This window comes from Anarrhichthys ocellatus, unplaced genomic scaffold, assembly GCF_004355925.1.
Source record: "Anarrhichthys ocellatus isolate YVR2014 unplaced genomic scaffold, GSC_Weel_1.0 scaffold153, whole genome shotgun sequence".
NCBI lineage: Eukaryota > Metazoa > Chordata > Actinopteri > Perciformes > Anarhichadidae > Anarrhichthys > Anarrhichthys ocellatus.
Window position 1 is genome coordinate 78,043 of NW_022280183.1, and position 21,101 is coordinate 99,143.

The 21,101-nt window shown below is 43.0% G+C and overlaps 1 protein-coding gene across 1 annotated transcript in view; it reads right to left on the reverse strand.

Moving 5' to 3' along the window:
- LOC116400175 (syntaxin-binding protein 1-like) overlaps positions 1 to 19,573 on the reverse strand; it is a 32,355-nt gene extending 12,782 nt beyond the window's left edge. Inside the window, exons 1-10 of the mRNA XM_031877882.1 lie at positions 19,516 to 19,573; positions 9,687 to 9,736; positions 9,472 to 9,553; positions 6,326 to 6,402; positions 5,675 to 5,753; positions 4,780 to 4,883; positions 3,485 to 3,633; positions 1,264 to 1,348; positions 590 to 720; positions 143 to 250 (exon numbers count right to left, since the gene is read on the reverse strand). Of these exons, the coding sequence (XP_031733742.1) occupies positions 143 to 250; positions 590 to 720; positions 1,264 to 1,348; positions 3,485 to 3,633; positions 4,780 to 4,883; positions 5,675 to 5,753; positions 6,326 to 6,402; positions 9,472 to 9,553; positions 9,687 to 9,736; positions 19,516 to 19,552 (902 nt within the window). The 5' untranslated portion in view covers positions 19,553 to 19,573. The remainder of the gene's footprint in view (positions 1 to 142; positions 251 to 589; positions 721 to 1,263; positions 1,349 to 3,484; positions 3,634 to 4,779; positions 4,884 to 5,674; positions 5,754 to 6,325; positions 6,403 to 9,471; positions 9,554 to 9,686; positions 9,737 to 19,515) is intronic.
- Positions 19,574 to 21,101: the final 1,528 nt, after the last annotated feature.

The window sequence follows — 21,101 nt, forward strand, 5'->3', positions numbered from 1 at the left end:
AGAAGGAGAATCAGGAACGAGAATTGTTGTCTCGCGGTTGCATAGAACATGCATGGAGACATATGGGGGATGCTCATTGTCAGCTTTGTGTGGTTGTTTATCCATGCCATGAGTGTGTATGTGTGAGTATAAAGCCACCCACGTTGACACCTCTGCGATGTGTTTGTGTCTCAGAGTCAGCCACAGGTCATCATCCTCATCCAGCACGACTTCCTTCGTTCTCGTCTCTCCCATCCCGCTGGTCTCAAAGCTGACAGGAAGAGAAAGGGCCATAGAGGGTTTAAATACAAAGATGTGCAGATCAACACTGAAACATGTTATCATCTTGATGTTGTGCAGGGCAGTCATCTCTTTTTTGCTTAGCCTTTGTAGGGCATTGTTTTACCATATTGGCCTTTTTTTTTTTTTTACAAATACATGGTTTGAATTATTAACAGAGCATTTTTCATTGAATGAGATGTTGGAGGCGGAGACCACTGACACCACTGAAATATATAACTCAAACTAAGTTAAAGTCACAATGATGACAGTAGCAACCTGAGCTCAGTGACTCCCAGCAGCTCTCAGGCCTTCTCTGTAACGTCTTTACCTGTAGACGTCCTTCTGGATGCCCAGCAGGTCGTAGGCCATGGCCTGCAGCGTGAGCTCGTGCAGGACAGGTGACACGGGATCAAAGCCACGATCCAGGATGAGCAGCTGAGTACGAGACTTGTCTGGACCCTGGATGCAACAGAACAGAAACAAATAAAAACACTACCCATACTGCGGCGGACTGACAGATGTCTGTACGTTGTACATGCAGCTCATTCAATATTGCATGAATTACACAGGATTTGATCAACTGAAGTCTGCTCGTTTTGCTAACCACAGACAGGGTATCCGTTCGCCTTCCCATCTTTTGAAAATGCATCATTGCAGCTGCTGAATGAATACATACAATCTCCAAAATTCCAGTTATTATGAACAATGAAAACTGCCTTAGTTTTAACCCAATGACTAGTTATTGGTCCTTTTGAAAGAGTCTCTAAACCAATAAAGGAGCATATAATCCTCTCAAAACCTCAAACGCCACAAAAGTCAGTTGTAGTATGATTTTACAGTTTTATTACCCGACAGCCAGTGTTGAATATTTCTGGGTATGGATCAATGTAATCTGCTTGTTTTGCCAGATTGTGCTTGGGTGATGTTCATCAGATAATACTATGAATGTCGATAAATATTCACATAAGAATGGTTCCTCCCATTAGTAACTTGTCTTCCTACCTCTCCCATGGTGGGGTCATCCGCCTTGTAGCCGTCTAGCTTCTCCTGTAGCATTTGGGCCAGAACTGCACAGTCTTTGTATTCCCTGAAACAATAGACATTCATCAATTTAGCATCAAACGTGAACATGCTGATGATACGTCGATTGATCATAATTTCCATAATAATCTGTATGACTAGAACAACAAGGTGAGCAAACTGTACTTAAACTTTAGAAACTCCTTTAAACATGTGCTTATGTAGATGTTGAGTAGAAATGTCCAGTGGTAAACATCTCGCCACTGTTCCTCCCGGGGAAGGGTTGCCCGCACCGAGACCTGTCCATCACCATTGACGATAACGTGGTGACACCAACTCTGACTGCGAGAAACCTGGGTGTGACCCTGGATGACCAACTGTCGTTCTCAGCAAACATTGCATCGGTTACACGCTCCTGCAGATTCCTGCTCTACAACATCAGGAGGATTCGCCCCTTCCTCACTGACGAGACGGCGCAGGTGCTAATCCAGGCTCTTGTCATCTCCCGCCTGGACTACTGCAACTCACTACTTGCCGGAGCCCCCGGTGTCGCCATCAGACCTCTGGAGCTTGTCCAGAAAGCTGCAGCTCGCCTGGTGTTCAATCGCCCCAAGTTCTCCCACACAACTTCCCTTCTCCGTTCTCTACACTGGCTACCTGTAAGAACTCGCATCCAGTTTAAGACTCTGGTGCTAGCCTACAGGGCAGTGAAAGGAACAGCTCCTTCCTATCTCCAGGCCATGGTCAAGCCTTACACCCCCGCCCGACCACTTCACTCTGCTGCCTCGGGGCGATTGGTTGCCCCGTCGCTCAGAGGTCTCTACGGCCGATCGACCCGGTCACGGCTGTTTTCTGTCCTGGCCCCACAGTGGTGGAATGAACTCCCCACTGACGTCAGGACATTGATGTCAGACCTTCCAGCGAATACCCTAAAACTGATTCCCCGTTACTGACCCTGCCTGTTTTGGACTTATCCGCCTTGCCTCTGCCCCGGTAAACCACTCAGTCTTCTGTCCCCGACCACGAGATCCTGCCTCTGTTTCCTCGGGATTCTGTCTGCCTTCTCCCTTAACGGCTTGGCGTTCCACCGTGTGGGATTATCCATCTGTGCTTATCAAAGGCTGTTACCTGTTGTGTGTCCAGTGGAAAATAAAGCTTCGTTTCCAACTCTCCAGTGTGTCTGTCGTACTGCTCCCGGGTCCTTACCACACCCGCTGTTTCAAGCATACAGGGCAATTTCACGATGCTACTGTCATTTGATCAAATATAGTTCACCCAGTGACTGTCAGAGTGGAAACGTACTCTGACATCGACCTGAGTGAGTTGAATATGTGTATAGGTGCTATGTGTAGTATGATACCCAAGCACAAACAAATTCGGCTGTCACTCACAAAGGCAACACTATTGAAGTGGGGTGGAATTACCTGCACTCTTGTGGCTCACATGGTAAGTTCAGTATTTCCACAGCAGCAGAGTGACTCATGCTCACCTCTCTGCTGCTCTCCGCTTGTCTTCTCTAACAGACAAACTCTTTTCATTCAACAGTTATTTCCAGTAGCTTATTGTAATTAAGGATCCATCAGGAGATTATAGTGATTATGCTTCAAATTGCTGCCCAGAGTGTTTAGTTTTATTGTAGTTAGGGAAGCGAATGGAAATAATTAGTGAATGAACATAGTACAGTATATTTGTCAGAGAGTAGAAACTAGTGAGTGAGTATGACATGACTCTGGATCTATACTGATGGCATTAGTGCTATAGTAAAAGAGAAATGAACATTAGATTATCTTAAAAGTAGGTAAGCATGGAAGATGCTGTGAGTTTATATTAACCAGACAACATGTTCAAATAGAAATGAAGAGCAGTGGAGGATAAGTTATTAAGCCACTCTTGAGAATGTATAGTACTGAGCTACTGAAACAACAGCCACAGTGTGAACATCCAGTTGGCTTTATCGTCTCATTTCAGACACAATGGGGCAGAGGAACCAAAAACAACAGAGGAAGCTGCATGTCATGTATGATGCAGCTAGTGCAGCAAATGAAGATGTTTGCTTTGGAGTGTAATATTCCCCAGACACGCGTCAACACTGCTAGCAGTCTGGTCAAAACTTAAACGCAGCCTTCATCACACCAATGCTCAATGTTCGGGCATTAGAGTGAACAAAAGAGGAGTGTTGAAAAGGGTTGCTTGCTGCTCTCACACTCTGTATCGGACTCCAGGATACTCTGTGAGTGTGGCACAGAGGGTGGCGAGCTGCTCAGCACAACGCTCCAGCATGTTGTTCTTCACGTCAGCCTTGAAGGGGCTGTAGAAGTCCTGAAAGGCATCATCTTTGTCCAGGGAGAAGACCTGGATACAGAAGACATGACAGAGACACAACATGAGAGACAATCTCAGCTTTAAATTGATTAGTGCTACGCTGTTGATCAACGGGGAGACCTTAACCCAAAGTGACCCAAAGCAAGAATAGCTTGTATTTGACACAGGTATGCATTATTATACTTTATTATACACAGCTTTGATGAAGAGTTTTGGTGATCTATGATGATCTAAATGATGTTATAATAGATTTGCTTGAGTGATACTTCTTGAGTAAATACAATATTTGGGATTGAAAATGGTAAAATAATAAATACAAACAGATAGTCCAGCAGAAGCTTCTGTCTAAGAGTAGTGTCAATGACACTAATTAAACTTTTTCCCACACACACAGACGCATACACCCATCTGTTGCTGACATCACTAGATAACATCCCTGTGCTTTATTCTGTCCCACATCTTATCTGTGCTCTCATTGGTTGCAGAGAATAAACATTGGTTCTGTCATCAAATGCAATAAAGGGATGAGAGCTGGGCAGGGCTGGGATGATGCGTCCCTCCCTCTCGGGATTAAAACTGCAGGACAACAGCAGAGGATTTAAGGCTCAAGCTGATTCAACTCAAACACTGTTGGTCTGATCCTCTTCAGCACAGTTTCTCCGTATACTGATGTGCAGTAAAACAAAGAATACACACACCAAGCCATCAGAATCCTGTGCCAGAGACATAATGCATTCTCTTACATGACCTTACATAATCAGCTCTACAAAGTCATATTTGGTTAATATGAGATATTACATTTGCTACATGCATCGCAACATGAAATGAAGACGAGTAGATGTTTTATCAGATAACATCTTTGTGACCTTGTAACCAGTGCTGTAATTCATGACCTTTCCTGGCCTTGATTGATTGATTGATTGATTGATTGATTGTTTGATTGAAAAACACGAGACATTTCTGTCTTACTGTATCCATCTTCCTCCAACATGTCCATGTACAGTACACACACACACAGGGTTCAAATGATGCAGTTGGAATACATCTTACAATGAAAACAAAGGATTCTCTGCAGGCTCTACACACTGACTGAAATCCATCCAAACCACATCCTATCTGTGGTCGACAGTGATGAGCAGCTAACGTGATCTGATCCCAGTCTTCATGATGTCTTACCTGAGATTCATAGGGCAGAAAGGCGATGTGGATCTCAGTCAAGGCCTTCATGGCTTTGGAGGCGCGAGATTTGGTCAAAAGTCCAAACAATGTTTCCGGGATCGCTGGTGAGAATCACAGAATAACACGGTGGCTTAGTGAGGAAGCAGCTGCACAGAATAATGTCAACGTTACGTCAATCAAATCAGAAAATATAGAATGGACCTCTTGTTGATAGATAAGATAAGGTTCTTTATACATAAAGGTCAGTGTAATACTCACAGGGAGTACTACACAACTTGTTGTATAATGTCTGGTGTTAATGACAAAAACACAGCCCTGATGATGTCATCAGTCATTACAGCTTGACCTGGAAGACAGACTTTTAAACAGAAGCCTACAAAGTGTGACGTGAGGTTTAAAAGAACATATTGAGTTGCTTTACGGGAACAGTCAGATCCAGCAACACCAGAGATGTTTAGGATCCTACAGCAGAGCACACAAGTTCTCTTCAAGGCTGCTGGTTGATTGGTAGAGATGAACGCTGCTGTCAGGTCAGCGTTTAGCTCTATTCTTGTCCACCACATTGTTAGTTCAGATCAGGTCTTACTGTTGTTGGGTCCCTTTCAGATTAGGTCTAATTCATAGGATCCATAGGTTTTGTAGGCTGATGTCTAATCCAGTGACCCTGCAGCCACACATTGCTGCTGTGTCCATCAGTCAACAAAGAGAAGCAGACATCTGTGGCTGTTCTAAGATTCAATTTCGTGGAAGTTCTAACAGGAAGAGCAACTGATCAATGTTTACATTTATGGCAAAATATCAGATTATGATTAAGCAGTTTACTTATTGTACGGGGATAAAGGTGTACCATAGTTATTTCAGTTATTATTGATGGCAGAATGGATTTACTCACTGTCGGTGAAGAAGACGTGAGCTCCGCGGTACCTCGGACACTGCGGGTCTCTGAAGTCATCAATCAGAGCCTCAACAGACTGAGACAGCAAAGAACAATGTTTCAGCTCAAGAAGTGATGTAAAAGGGAAGAACAATTCTTCATTCTGTTCAAAAAATTGTTCAACAAAATATTGAACAAAACCCACAAGATGACTGTTAAAAGAACAGCGGGGCGGTGGTGGCCTGAAGGACAGAGGAGCAAGCTGGTGACTAGAGGGGCGTCGGTTCCCCGGGACCATCAGGAGAAGCTTGGTGGGAAAGTGAAAAGCAACACTTGCTCCTCCCTTATTACCACCACTGAGCTGCCCTTGAGCAAGGCCCTTAAGCCCAACTGCTGCAGTGCAGCTGCTTCGTGGGCAGCACATCACACTGTGAGTGTACAGCTTCAGGTGTGATTGTGTTACTGAAGGTGATGTGATCTGATCAGTGTGCTCCTGAAAAAGAGCAATACAGATATTGCAATCTTTATAACCAAACTAATAATAACAGCCACTGGAGCTGCATTTATAGGTATTCAAATGACTGTTACTGGGATGAAGAGAGTCAATGAGAGACCGTGTGTGCTGCTCCATAGAATCCTAACTGCCTGTAGAGCAGCTGTACCACTGACCTCATCTGAGGGTGTGATCAGGTAGATGGCCTCCATGCTGGGCAGAGGCTCACGGCGCTTGGTTATGTCTTCTACAACTGGAGAGAACAGGAAAACAACAATCAGAACTCAGCTTTTAGCTTGATTACACTTGAACTAAGCTTTCCCACTTGTAGGCAGTCGGAGCCTCTCTGCGCTGCAGAACCCTGCACAGAGGACGGGGACCGTCCTCGACTTCCAACACTTATTTTAAAACACTGAAACATTTAAAGGCTGCTGAGCTGTCTGTCAAATGTAACATCAAGCTTAGAAATATGTCTTTGTTGAGCGTCATTTGAAAAATTGGTGCCAGTAATATTCAGGGCAGTATGTTAGTGTGTGTATATATATATATATATATATATATATATAATATCATGTGATCTGATGTATATAGTTCCTCTGAGTATTTCACTCTGACACAACTTTTTGATGAACAACTTAATAAACACATTTTTCCCCAAAAACTCTAAACTAAATCGACTCAAACTATAGATGATACCTGAAACAATTCTACTTTACCTGTAGAACTATAGAGTGCTATATGCTAATATATGCTATTATAAAGTATGTTTATATTGTGTCATAGACATGGGAGTCATAGGAAGTGTTACCAACGTTTGTGTTGTAGACTAATCTTGTCTAATCATTATTACTGAACCTGAGCAGTCGGGATACCTCGTTAACTTCAGGTTGGTCGGTGTACCGTCACGCCTCTTCAGTCTGCTCACCTCCAGACAGCTCAACCACGATGGCCGGATATTAACTGGACATCTACATCTATTTGATTGACTCACCACATTCCATTGGGCTAAGTTGTCTGTAAATAACAAAGCAGTTAAGAGCTGTTTGGCTGAGATTTACTGTGAGACAATAGTTTGATGCTTCTACACTGTATTACTGTGATGTCACAAGCATCATTTAACTTGGCACTTTGTGTGATTTGTGATCACTTGCTGTTATTAATCCAGTCTTTGATTGTATGACTGCTTATCTACTGTATGTGCAGCACTTTGGGCAACCTGTATTGTATTTTAAAATGTGCTATACAAATACATGTTGGTTGGTTGATTGATTGATTGATTGATTGATTTATATATTTAGCCTTTTACCACACTGTCAGTAAATACTCACGTATCTAATGTGCCTCAAATCTCAGTGAAACGGTCTTTTTAGCATTTTCCTATTTCTCTCCTTACATTACAGTCGCCTACCATTCCTTCCCCCAGAAGGAGTCGCAGCCTTGGTGATTGGTGCTTGATGCCAGTCTGGTCCATAGAACAGATGGATACTTAAGGTCTGGTATGAGGTTAAAAAGGCAAAAGACTTCTCTGAGTCAAACCTAATACCATCTTTGTTGAGTGTTAGAGTTGGTGCCAGTGCTCTGACCCAGATGTTTCTTTCTGGTTGAAATAATGATCCTGTTTTAAAGGAACATTTCAACATTTGGTGAAACGGGCTTTATGCTTTGTTAGGAGTGACTATTCATACCATGGCCTCTGGGATCTATTAATTCTGATTGGCTGAAAGGTGTGGATTAGATTTCAATGACCGGGTACTGGACGTGTGTTGGGTTACAGCTCTAAACTAGAATGTGCATTCTCTACAGAACATGTGTGTGACAGCTGTTAGCTGCTGCTCTCAGGAGCTGCTCAACAGCAAAGTCTGTTATTGCCACTCTGCTACAGGGGAACTGTACCAACTGTGTGCTGCAGACTAGTTGTGTAAATTTGCTGAATTTGGTTTCCATATAATATTAGATGGAATGTCACAAGAGTAACTAAACCCACAAAACCCTGTTCAGAGGAACCCTCCTGTAAATGAGTATTTAGTGGTGTTGATGGATTCAGGTCCTCATCTTGACATTTTAGTGCAACGTGTTTGATTCTTTATTGTGTTATGAACATGCATAGAGACTGCTCTCTGCTGGTTGAAACACAGCTTTTGCAGTTGATTGGCCTCATATATCGCTCTCTGCATGCACACATTCAACCATACATGCTCAACGCATAGCTCCCTAAGAACGCCGATGCGTAAAGGAGCCTGCGGATCAATGGCGCTTTATGGTGAATCACAGAAAGCTCCGAGAGGAAGACAAAGAAAAGGAATGTTTGTGATACAGAAATGGAGGTGCTTGTGGGTGAGCTGGTCCCTGAACAACCGTGCCCTCCTTGTTCTCCCATAAACAGAGCCAGGACATCCATCATTACAAGTGTCACTGCAATACGTATGAGTTTACAGTCATCAGACTGACTTATTGCAAAATGATAGTTTTCATTTACATATACTGTATATTAAGATATTATTGAAAGATACTGACGCTCTGATGATAATTTCATCAGCTGCTCCACAGCTGACCGAGTGTTGGTCGTCAGGTGCTCTACTCTGTGCTCTGGTCTGCAGACAGCACTGATGAGATGTTGAGATGGATTTGATTTGATATTTGAGCTGCTCTATATCTTTGAGAACTGAAAGGTGCTTATGGAATAGTTATGGCTCATTGAAACTAGCACTAATAACACTGCTGGTTCCAAAGTTTAGGATGAAGTGGATCTATAACAAACGTGTGATGTGAAGGGAAATGACTGAATGAACATTTCATTTCTTGTTCTGCCTTCTATTCACCACCTCACTATCTGCGTCCTCTCTCCCTCGTCTCATTAACATGTACACACATGGGTCAGAGGTTCAATTCAATTTATTGTTGTTTAGCCCAAAATCACAAATTCTCCTCAGAGGGTTTTACAATCTGTACACATACGACATCCTCTGACCTTTGACCCTCACATCAGAACAGGAAGAACTCCCCAAAAACCCTTTAATTAACGGGGAGAACAGAGGAAGAGACCTTAGAGAGCAACAGAGGAGGGTCCTCCAGAGGAGGATGAAGTGTGATAGATGTCATGTGTACAGAATGAACAACATAACAGTTATAACACTATATAGATACATACATGTGATCTAATGTGATCCACTGTTTCAACAAAACATGAATATCCATAAATACTTCAACTGAACAGTCTAGAGATGAATCCTCTATGCTTGTGGTCGTTACTTGCTCTACATTTGACTGAACTGATGTCACAGCTGCAACACAATTCAACTTCAGTGACCTGTGTGGTACTTACTGGTGATTCCCTCTGACATGATATCTGTCATCTTACAGCAGGACGAGATCATCCTCATGCTCAGCTTGTCCACCACCAGCACCTGTAACATAATTACACACAGCAGGGGCCTTCATGAGGATGTGATGTTGACATCTTAAGTGGTTTTATTCATATCCAATGTCAAGATCAAAGGGGAGTGATGCCAAACTTGATCAGAATAACAGGACCCTTACCTTCCATTTCCCTTTTTCTCTTGCTTTCTTGATGACATTGTTCATTATCTCTGTAGAGAAGGACAAAGTTATTTCAGTTTCATTTAGACATACACCTGTAACCTGGGTTTCACATGACACAGTCATTCTTATCAGTATAACGTAATCGGACCCAGGATGGATTCACCATCAAAAGCAAAAGCAAATAGTCACACAATGTGTGTACATGGACACAAATGTTGTTTCGCTCAGCTTCACTTCTCTTCTGGTCGCTCAGCACCAGGGACGTCGTTAGGCGAAGCCCCCCTAAAATGTTCTTCAGCCCCCCCAAATAATTTGGCATTATTGGCTTTAAAAAAAATAAATAAATAAATAAAAAAAAATATATATATATATATATATTTGGTGATTCTTAACAAAATAAACCCGGGCACTAGGACCTTGGGGAGGCTGCTGCGCTGGCTTTCTCACTCTGCCAAGTAAGGTCTCTCGTCAACGACAGCCAGGATTATAGCCAAGGAGTTTAGCTCAAAGTAAATGTTTACAAGTGATCTGGAGACATTTGTGGGCAGAATAGACCATGAATCACACTTTATAGCAGAGGCATGTGAATGGGATTGAGAGTATTGCACCTTTAGGTACGTGGTTGATCAGTGGTACTTTAAATTGTCTGAAATCTCCTGTGCATTGGATTCTAATTTTGAAATAATTTGAATGTATTTGTGTGTATTGTTTTTATCTGCCTCTAATGCTATCCTGGATCTAGTCCTATAGTGTTTTTCTCTGTACATTGCAATCCTAGTTGGACTTGATTATAGTGAATGCATTGGGTGCCTTCCATTTCAGCACATCATACAATATTTATCATTCGATAATTAAGATGTACTTGAAATGTGTTTTTTTATTTTTGTTATTCATGTTTTTTTTTTCCATTGAATGGTATATTTCACACTGAACTAGTTCATCTTTATCTCAGTGATAGTGTCCAAATGAGCATAAAATATCACTGGTATGTAAAAACTACACGGACAACAAGACAGATGTAAATGTTGATCAAAATCTTATTCCCTTCTGCTCATAATAAAACAAGTAAACAACTCAAAGGTTGACACTGTCAGGTCCATTCTCCATCCATTGTGTGCGGTCCCTTTAAGAAGTAGGATTTGGGAGTGACGCGGATATGAAAGCTAGTTTATCCGTCTTTCCTTTACAAGCAGGAAAATTATTTCTCTCTTTATTTGAGAAAAGTTCATATTTGTGTTGTGAAATTTCACTATGACCCTGAAATTCTGTCTCTTGTGTTATCATATACTGAATGCAAGCAAAACTACAGAGCAAAATCACACTCTTTCTGATTGAACCAATCTATGAACTGTCTGAAACAATGGATATCCACGGCCCCAAATGGGCCTCAAAACAAATTGCTGCGCGCAGCGCGCAAACATGCCCCTCCCTTTGGGGCTAAGCCCCCCCCTTCTTTGAATCCTAGAAACACCCCTGCTCAGCACAGATTTCAAACAAATGTTAGGATTAGGCGACAAAAGCTGAAGTCTCTGGATCCAGTGAACATCCAGCCAGAGAGCAAAAACATTACAGCAGGTTACTAGGCAGACTAGGCAGACTAGGGAGACTAGGCAGACTAGGGAGACTAGGGAGGGAAATACCCTCGGATCACTCTGCCTTACGAGATCCAAACAAAAGGTTTTGCATGCCCAAGTGACCACGCCCAACGTCCTGAACTGAATTGCACCCATTCACATCTGATCAATCTATTTGTATTGTTTAGTAGTTTTCTTGTTGATTTTTTTTGTTTCAGTTCTAATACTTTTTTGCTGCAAGTCTGAGTTTCTCTTCAGGGCTCGACCGAAGCTCAGGGTGCACAGTGGGGAGAGAGAACACTGTGATACATGCACCTCCGTACTGTAAACACATCATGTTCACAGCGTTTACATTTAGCAAGTTATTGTTCACATGAATACCTGTGGCCACCAGCAGCAGAGATATGTGTGTTCTATCTGCAGTCTCTTGCTTTTTGATACCATGATTCATTATTCAATCCTGACTTTAAATGAGCTTCTCTGCTTCTGAATGAGCTATTCCACACAGATTCATATAGAGTAACGCCGTAGCGTCTGCTGCTAGTACATTAAAGGGATAGTTGGGTGTTTTTAAGTGGGCTTGTATGACGTACAGTCAGTGTATTACCTACACTACATGGTGGTCAGCACGCCCCCAGTTTGGAGATGCACTTCAGTTCCCCTTCAGAAGATATTGTAAATACAGCGCGCATACACATGAACTGATATTTATTGATTATTGGTAGCTGGTAGAACACTGTTTGTTGCTGCTCTAACCCACAGCGGTACGTAGCTTAGCTCCCGTGCTGATGCTTCTCTCTGTTTGTGCTGAATGCAGTCGACTGGAGCACATCGCTCATACAAAACATGAACTACCTCTTTAAGCAAATCTCCAAACCACTTTACCTGACTGTCAAAATAAATTGTGTCAGCAGAATTATTACAGGAGTTCTCACTTCATGTAAACGTACTGACTGCTTTTGTAACAGAATGTACAACTGTGGGATTGTTGAATGTGATTCTGATTCAAATTCCAAACAACTTTATCAATTCCACTAAAGAGACATTAGTAAGCGGCACTTTGTGCTGATGTTGTCTGTTATAATGTTGACTCTAGCGCTGCCAGATTCACCCAGAGATCCCCAAAGCAAAGACAATCAGTGAGTCCCTTTCATCCAAACTATGCACTGTGTATGTGCTAGAAAACTGTAATAACGAAACGTCCGTTTCTCTTAATATTTAAGCATTTTCTTTACATAATGTGGCAGGAGGATTTGCATCATAAAAAACTAATTTCTGAAATATCTGTATGCTCGTACATGCAAAATATCATCTCACTCCAACTGGAGGAGTTCACGACAAACACCTAATTACTGAGCTCCTTTTGTGACAGCCTTGACCATAACAACTGTAACATACTGAACACACATGCAAAAAATGACAAACACACACAATCTCGTGCAACCCTGATTGTGCAAATCCTCTTCCAGCACGGACAGCGTTCGCCTACGCAGCTGCAGCGTAATCAGACAGCAGGGAAACAGAGGGACAGAGGAACAACACCAGAGCAACTAAACCATACATATGCACTGACATATTATCAGTAACAGGGTTGAATTTATTAGAGACAGAATATCATAAGGAGGTATGTCAGTCAAGCTGAAGACAGAATCCAGTATTAGTGTTGATGTCCCTGGGGTTTAAGCATCTGTCCCGTCTGTCCCACTGAACATGAAGGAGGGACCAGCCCACTGCAATCACTGCCTCTAATCTGCCAATCCTCCCAATCCTCTTACCCCTCCACTGCCCCCCACCGCTACCTCTGAGCCGATTCTGTGTGAGCGGATGTGACGTCACAGGGAAGCAGCGTCTCTGACTCACACACACACACACACACACACACACACACACACACACAGATGAGTACACAGCACACATCCTACAAAAATGAGTCGATATGTCGCGGATCAATCGAGAGCCACGGTGACATCTCACTAGAAGAGCTGCTCCTAAAGTGTCATGAGCACGTTATCATGACATTTTGGCCACATGATAGCAGTAAGATGCTTCGTGGCTAATCTCAATATTTTTAAATGAGATATATCTCTAATGTCACGGATTTAAAAAACAAGTTCATACGATTTATAAAAACATATTTCCATAAAGGTGAATCAGATATTTCAAATGCCACCTTCTCCAGTCAGGAGGACCCGCGTGACTGAGGGAAGCTGGTGATGACAATACGTGTGAATGCTCCTGTTTATCCAATTGGTCAACAGGATTAAGTGGAGGCGTTAGTGGGAGAATGGGAAGCCACCCGACAAGAAGCTTCACAGGCAGGATGAACAACAAGAGGCTGCTGTGGCAGATAGATCTGTCTGATCCAGGTTCAGAGTTTTGTGTTTCATCACGATCACGAAATGTAACTATGTAGGAGAGCAGCTCCTCTACGATCAGATCAGTGACATGATAGAAGAGGAGATTGTACTGTTCATTGAAACTTTAGTTACAACACTGTCTGACTGGCTGTAACCTCCCCGACCCTGAAACAAGCTCTACTGTGTCCACTCTGTATGAAGAGACTGTATTCAATCTTTTCAAACAGGGTGTGAACAAACACACAGCATCTTCAATATGTTCTCTGGAATACCTGGTATTGTACCACACAGGCACACACTGTACTCAACCTGACAGCACCAACAGCAGACGGTGTTAAACTTTATTTCAATAATCACATTCATACAGGGCATAAGCAAACTAAGCAGCTGCTTAGGGCCCGATGGCGACCCGATGGCACCCACAAGAGCCTAAAATATCCCACAAGAGAGCTCGACACAGACCAGGCGACCCGATACGCAGGTAGTGTAGGCCCCCGCCTTTCCCATGTGTCAAAGCAGGTGTCAATGTTTACAACAGGGTTTTGTGAAAAAAGAAAAGAAACACCGTGAGAGTGAATCACGGTTACAGCAATCAGATCAACTTGTGTTCTCTCCTCTCCAGGTTTGAAGTCAGAGAACAGTAACGGTGAGTCGCTGTGCTCGCTGTCAGAGCATCTCTCTATGTCTGTCTGTCTGTCTTAGCTGTCAGAGCATCTCTTGGTCTGTTCTTTCTTGCTTGCCCCTCAATCACTTCCAAGGCTGTTCTGTGACTTTTTACCTGACAAAGTGAAATACTATTTCATACATTTGATGAATGGCAACGGCCAACGGTGTTTATTAACTGCAGCTCAGAGAAGATAACTGACCAGTGCAGAAAGTATCTGGTGGAGGTGACCCTCCTTAAAGGAACACATCATTTAATACAAGACAACGATCATCTCATCTCTCAGTCCAGGTATAGTTACCACTCTGGACTGATGCGAGATGGGAAGTTTAACATGTAAAATGTTGATCAGATATACTGGAGGTTAATATGAATCCATGCAAATCTCTCAGTAAGAATAACCATCAAGTAGCTGTTCATCCAAAGCCTGTTATAAACAGTGTAATGTATAAGAGTTGGGGGAGTCAGTTTGAATGGGCCCAATGCAGCTTTTAAATAATTATAAATAATATTATTATTTATACTTTACATATTTTTTGTCAGCAGAGGAAATGCAGTACAAGCTCAGACTTAGTTCATCCAGCGAACACAAAGTTGTTATTATCTACGTTTTATATTTTCAACAATCTATTGTTAATTGTTTATGCTAAAATGCACTAATCTTAATACTCTGTAGGAAATATTATATTTAATAAATGTTCTGCTCTGTCCTGCGTAGATCTACGTATTCTTAGACCGACAGCTGTTTTAAAGGAGGAGGATTGTAGTGGCAGCACACAGGTGTGCGACTGTGTGGCAACAGCAAATGGTTGCCATGGCTAATGGTTCAGGTGAGAGGGCTCCTTGGCAGAAGTTAGCTTGGGGCCCCAGGGACATCAGGGAGATCAGGGCTGGCCCTGGTGCAGCTACTTACATACAACTTAACCTCTGGTCAGTGGTACTGGAGCCCCACAGGGAACTGTTCTGTCTCCCTTCCTGTTCACCTTGTACACCACTGACTTCCAGTACAACTCAGGGTCATGCCACCTGCAGAAGTTCTCTGAGGACTCTGCAGTGGTCGGGTGTATAAGGGACGGAGGGAGGAGGAGTACAGGGCAGTAGTGGATGACTGGGGCCGGTAGAAATCACCTGCGTCTGAACGTGGCCAAGACCAGAGAGATGGTGGTCGACTTCAGGAGGAAGACGACGGCTCCACAACCGCTGAGAGTTCAGGGAGAGGACGTGGACATGGTGGAGGAGGACAGGTTGCTGGGTGTCTCCATCGACAGCAGACTGAACTGGACTCAACGCTGCCCGGAGACACCAACAGACTTAACAAACTGGTTAAGAAGGCCGGCTCCATCATTGGCTGCAAACTGGACAGTGTGGAGAAGGTGGTGGAGAGGAGGACACTGAAGAAACTATTATCCATATTGGATAACCCGGACCACCCTCTCCACCACCTCCTGCAGGGACAGACTGATCCAGATACAGGAGAACATTGCTGTTATAAGACTCTATAATAAATCACCTCTGGTCACATCAATCACAAGACTATAACACTGTTGTTGTTGGTTTGTTTTGTTCAATCTTGCACTATTGTTTAGTTAGTTAAATTAATATTATTATATTTTGTCCTATATATTGTGCATTTGATATTTGCATTTTATACCTAATATTTTTTACGCTGTTATTTTTGTTTTAGCCTAATAGCTGCTGTAGTGAAAAACATTCTCCTTGCAGGATTAATAAAGTAACTATCGATATCTATCTAGCGCTTTAAAATGTTGCTATTGGGTTCATCAGCACACATGCACAGTCATAAAGATTTGATGCTTTTTTTGCGCCCTGGTGCCAGCGGGCCTCCCTAAAGTCCTCACTTGCAACAGGATGCGTCTGTGCAGATGACTGCCACTGTCATTAGGAGCTCACACAGCCAGTGAGCTAAACGCTGTTCTGACAGAGACACACCTTGCGAGTGAACCTCTGTTATGAACAGCTGCTGTGTCCTTCTTTTGTGTACCGTGTATACAGCATACTGAGACAGAGCGCACACAGGGCAGAGTCGGTGAGACACTTCCTCATTCTGATGACCAAAGGATGCTCAAATAGCAATCTCTCTCTACAGCCTGTGTGGCAGGAGGAAATGGCTTTAGCATTCGCTTCCACTGTAGATAGGGCCAAATCGTTATTCACCAATGTTTGAAGGTTAACACGAGAGGCCTGGCCTGTCTCCAGGAGGAGGAGGGAGGAGATGTCCAGCTGTGACAGTGCATCTCTGCACCATGGAAGCTGCCCCAGCTTTCCTGCTAGCAGCTGCACCAGCTTTGGCAACCATAATGCGGTTGTGTGTCCTGGTGCCACCAGAATGACTGTATGATGTACACCGCTCTGATGGAGAGAAAGTGGCTGTGAGACCACAGCAAAAGCCTCCCGGCTGTTTCCAGCAGCCGGGCTGAGCACACGCAGCCCTGATGGTTGATGTACGTTGTCGCTGTCAGTTTGTCTCTCCTCACCATGACGTGTCTGCCTTTTAGTCTTTTAGGAGGTAGAGCCAGAAAAAGAACCCGCTATGGAGAGAGCCGACTCTTGCCCCTCACAGCGTTCCTCATTCAGAATGGCAGGGAAGTTGCAGGTGGAGACATTGGAGTAATCCTGACAGTCTACCCATCTGCTGTCCCCACCACGTGTCACAGTTTGAAGACTTGGGCCACAGACCAAGCGTTGGTATTTGACGAGTTGGGAATGAGAACGTGTTTAATACAGAGCCGTGTAGTCATCGGTAGTTAGCCTGTTACCATATCTTGTGTGCAGTGTTCTCCTGGTCTTCTCCTTTGATAACAGAATAACAGAAGGTATGTGCAGTTCTCCTGGCCTTGTGTCCACCAAAGCATTCTCTCTTGGGTCCAGTGTATTTCTTTATTTGCAATGGGTGCGGTGCATTTTTACACTATGCAGCAAATACCAGCAACATGACAAGGTGCTGAGCTTCTATTCTGCATTGAGCACGTTTTACATTTTTCAAGTCACCATGAGCTAAAAAATTGTCACGTTTGGGTGAAAAACTTTCCTCGTCATTGTCACTTTTATCAAGCCGTCCAATCACACTGGAGGAGGGGGAGGACAAATAGCCTACCACAAAGACATGATGGTATTTGACCCAAAATACATTGGAGACCACTCATCAGTGGTTATTCATGACCAGAACATTGCACAGGTTGACTCCTACAGATACCTGGGCATACACATAGACAATCAACTGACATGGAGTGTTCAGGTAGAAAATGTCTGCACTAGGGTCCAACAGCGGCTACACTTCCTCCGTAGGCTGAGGGTCTTTGGTGTCAACCAGAAAGTCTTGCTCCTCTTCTACCACGCCATAGTTGAGAGCGTCCTGCGGTTTGGCATCTCGGCCTGGTTTGGCAACCTCAGTGTTCAGCTGAAAGCCGAGATCACCCACTAACACAAAGAGCCATGAAGATCATAGGAGTCAGACAGCATCCCACACTCCAGGCCGTCTTTGATGAAACTATCATCAGACAGGCCCAGAAGATTATTTCAGACCCCGCTCATATCCTCCACCCTGAATACCAGCTTCTTCCCTCAGGCAGACGCTTCAGAGTCCCCCAGTGCAGCTCAACCGCTTTAAGAACTCCTTTGTCCCCCTGTCCATCAAAGCTCTAAATGGCAAGCTAGCCAGAGCTTAACCCCTGTAACTGGGGTAACATATGTAACATATTTTTAATATCTTAACTACACACTACTGGTGCGTTATACAATGGGCAGTGTGAAATGTGTTTGTTGGCTGTTGGCAGTCTTTTGCAAGTACTGTAGGTACTGTGTGTGCGGGTATGTGGACTGGCGACAGTCTGTGTATGTAATGTATGTATGCAATATGTTATTTGTATTGTTTTTTAACAGCAGACACTGTACACTGTATGTATGTTTCCAAGAAAAATTTCCTTCGGGACAATAAAGTCTATCTTATCTTATCTTTATCAGATGTGCTTTATTTTTGAGTGTGTTGTAGGCTTATTGTGTATGTTATTCTAATGTTTTTAATTGTGTTTATTATGTCCTCATGTCTGGAGCACTGGACCAAAATAATCTCCCCATGTGGGATAATAAAGTTGATTTAAATCTGAACAAAATAAAGGTATCCACCGAGATGTTTCCTCATCTTCAAAATCTCATTAGCCACACAGAGCAGCAGGTGGTGTGCTGCATGCTTCATTCAGAGCAAGTACTCTACCGTGTGCTGCAGTTTCAATTCTGCAGATTTATTTCTGTTATTAACTTATTTCTTTGATTTTCTTATGGACTGTTGCTTTCCTTGTTCGTGTCTTCTTTGTTCCTTCTCTGATGAAGATGTCAGTGATGAGGAGGCCAATAGTTAACCAACCTAAAAGAGTGTCTTATTGGAAATAGGCACTATCTAATCAAACACTGAAACTAAAATGTAAAACTGCAGCCATGAATATTTCCTGACACTTTTCACTCTCGTGATTTGTTATTGCCTCGAAAGAAAAATTGTCATTAAATTCTATTGGATTTGTTTGAGTGTGCGGAGAGGTTAGCGTGACACCAAAGTGAGCTGACGCATTTAATCTCTCTCTACATTATAATAAAGACTGCATGATGTTTGATAATGGACTGCTCTATGCTGATGTTGAGATGCTGCAGACAGTAGAAACACACATGTGTTTACTTGTTAGAGTTGCTTTTGGAGTTGATTCTGTCCTCGTGCACCTCTCCTCTGAAAATGATGTCAAGCTCTTAATCCGCACAGACACAGATTAGCGAGGCAGGATTTACACCAAAGCAGGGCTCCGTGCCCTCATACTATACACGGCCATGAAGGATAGAAACTTCGTCTAACGACAACACCACCGGACATATTCATATTTGTAATTCATATCACTGACACTACAATCTGGAGAAACTACCATTTGGCGAGCCGCATGGCTCGGATGGATCTGTGCGTGTTTTACGCACGAAAGTTCCCAAAATGATGACAATAAAAAAAACAGTGTCACCAAGATCTGCACTGACCCATGTTACAGTCAATAACCAGAACGGTTACATAACGCAAGCAGCGCTCATACCTCAGGTTTGGTGAAGGGATAGCCCTCCATGCCTCAACAATACTTTACATGATTTTGGAATAATGCTCATTAAATCAAACGGGGATTATTTTTCAACACGTTAGTATACCGGAAGTACAAGTATTCTAATACATAAAATACACTTACTTTCTCCAACAATAGCTTTTAGTCCAAGTGGTGCCATGATGAGCCCTCTGGTGATGTCCACCTCGCTGCACAGAAAACAGATCAGCGGAGGAATTACAGTGAAGTACGTAAGAATAAGTAACACACTTCCGTTCCAATTAATCCAAAATAAAAGCCTTTAGAAGGAAAGTAGTGCAGGGCCATTTGTAACATAAGTATTCATTATTAAATAGAGCACTGCGTGTTTCAACGAGGAGTTTATGTGGAAACGTATTCTTGACCTTGGGATCAGTTTGTGTGGACCTAAATAATCTCAACTCAAGGTCCACTGTGTATGTTTGACTTGACCTAAGTATGGCAACATGTGGTCACATATCAAAGGGAGCTCCTTGTCTCTGCTCGAGGATGGTCTTTGTACATCTCATCTTTGAGCTTTCTCCAGTCATCAACTGACTGCTCGTCTTGACTTCATTCAACAGGAAGTCAGCACTGACTGCAAACAACACCTCAAGCTCTCTGCTGCTACATCAGGAGTAAAGGAGCATGCCTGCAGGGAGACTGTAGTGGTGTATAGTGTCATGCATCATATGTGAGACCTGGAGGGAACACTACATCAGTGAAACTGCAAGGACCCTGGAGCAGAGACTGAGTGACCACTATACACACATCTGTATGTAAACACCATGCCAACACCGCTCACACTGGTTGTACTGGTATACAATCAGTGTTTGCTACCGAACTGGCTGACAAGAAACCATAATAAAACCTTTTAACATCAAAAGTTCAACAGCATTTTTTATTCAAAGGGAAATGATCATTTAAAGGCTGATTCGATGTGACCATACAATCCTGGAGTAACAGTCAATGTGATGCCAATGAAATGACAGACATGAAACTATGCTATTTTGGAATTTACAGAAGAAGACTTGGTGTCCACAGAGATATGAGAGTAGGAGAGCGCTTAAGACTTTAGTTACTGTTGGGTTTGGCCTCCATGAGAGGGCAGCAGAGCAGAAGTAAGCAGCACATCAGCACAGAGGAGGACAAGAGCTAAGAGCTCTCACTCTTTAGGAGGAAAAACACCATCGCAAATGTGTGTGCACACAATTTCTCTGAGCCATGTTTTGTACCAGCTTCCATATTTGATGTGGATATGACTGGAATCATCTCAACCATAGATGGTCTTCTTCAGGTAGGTAAAGAAGTGAACATGCACCTGCTTATTTGTGATGCAATGCCACATATACACCAGACAATAGATCCAGTGTGTATCTCTCAAGTGTGATCACAAAAGAATATATACATTTTGTACTCTGTCAAGTTCACCAGTAAGTAAATTACATTACTTGCTTGCTGTCACCTAGATTATTGAATGATTTGGCAAATAAATCAGCAAAAATGTGCATGTGGATAATAGACAATGTCTGTTCAATTCAATTCAATATATTGTGTATAGCCCAAAACCACAAATTTGCCTCAGAGGACTTTAAAATCTGTACACATGCTGCATCCTCTGTCACGGTACCCTCTGGGGTCACAGCAGGAGGCAGGACTACAGTCCAGATATAACCACGGTCCATGAAACCTGTGAGGAGAGAAAGCACAAA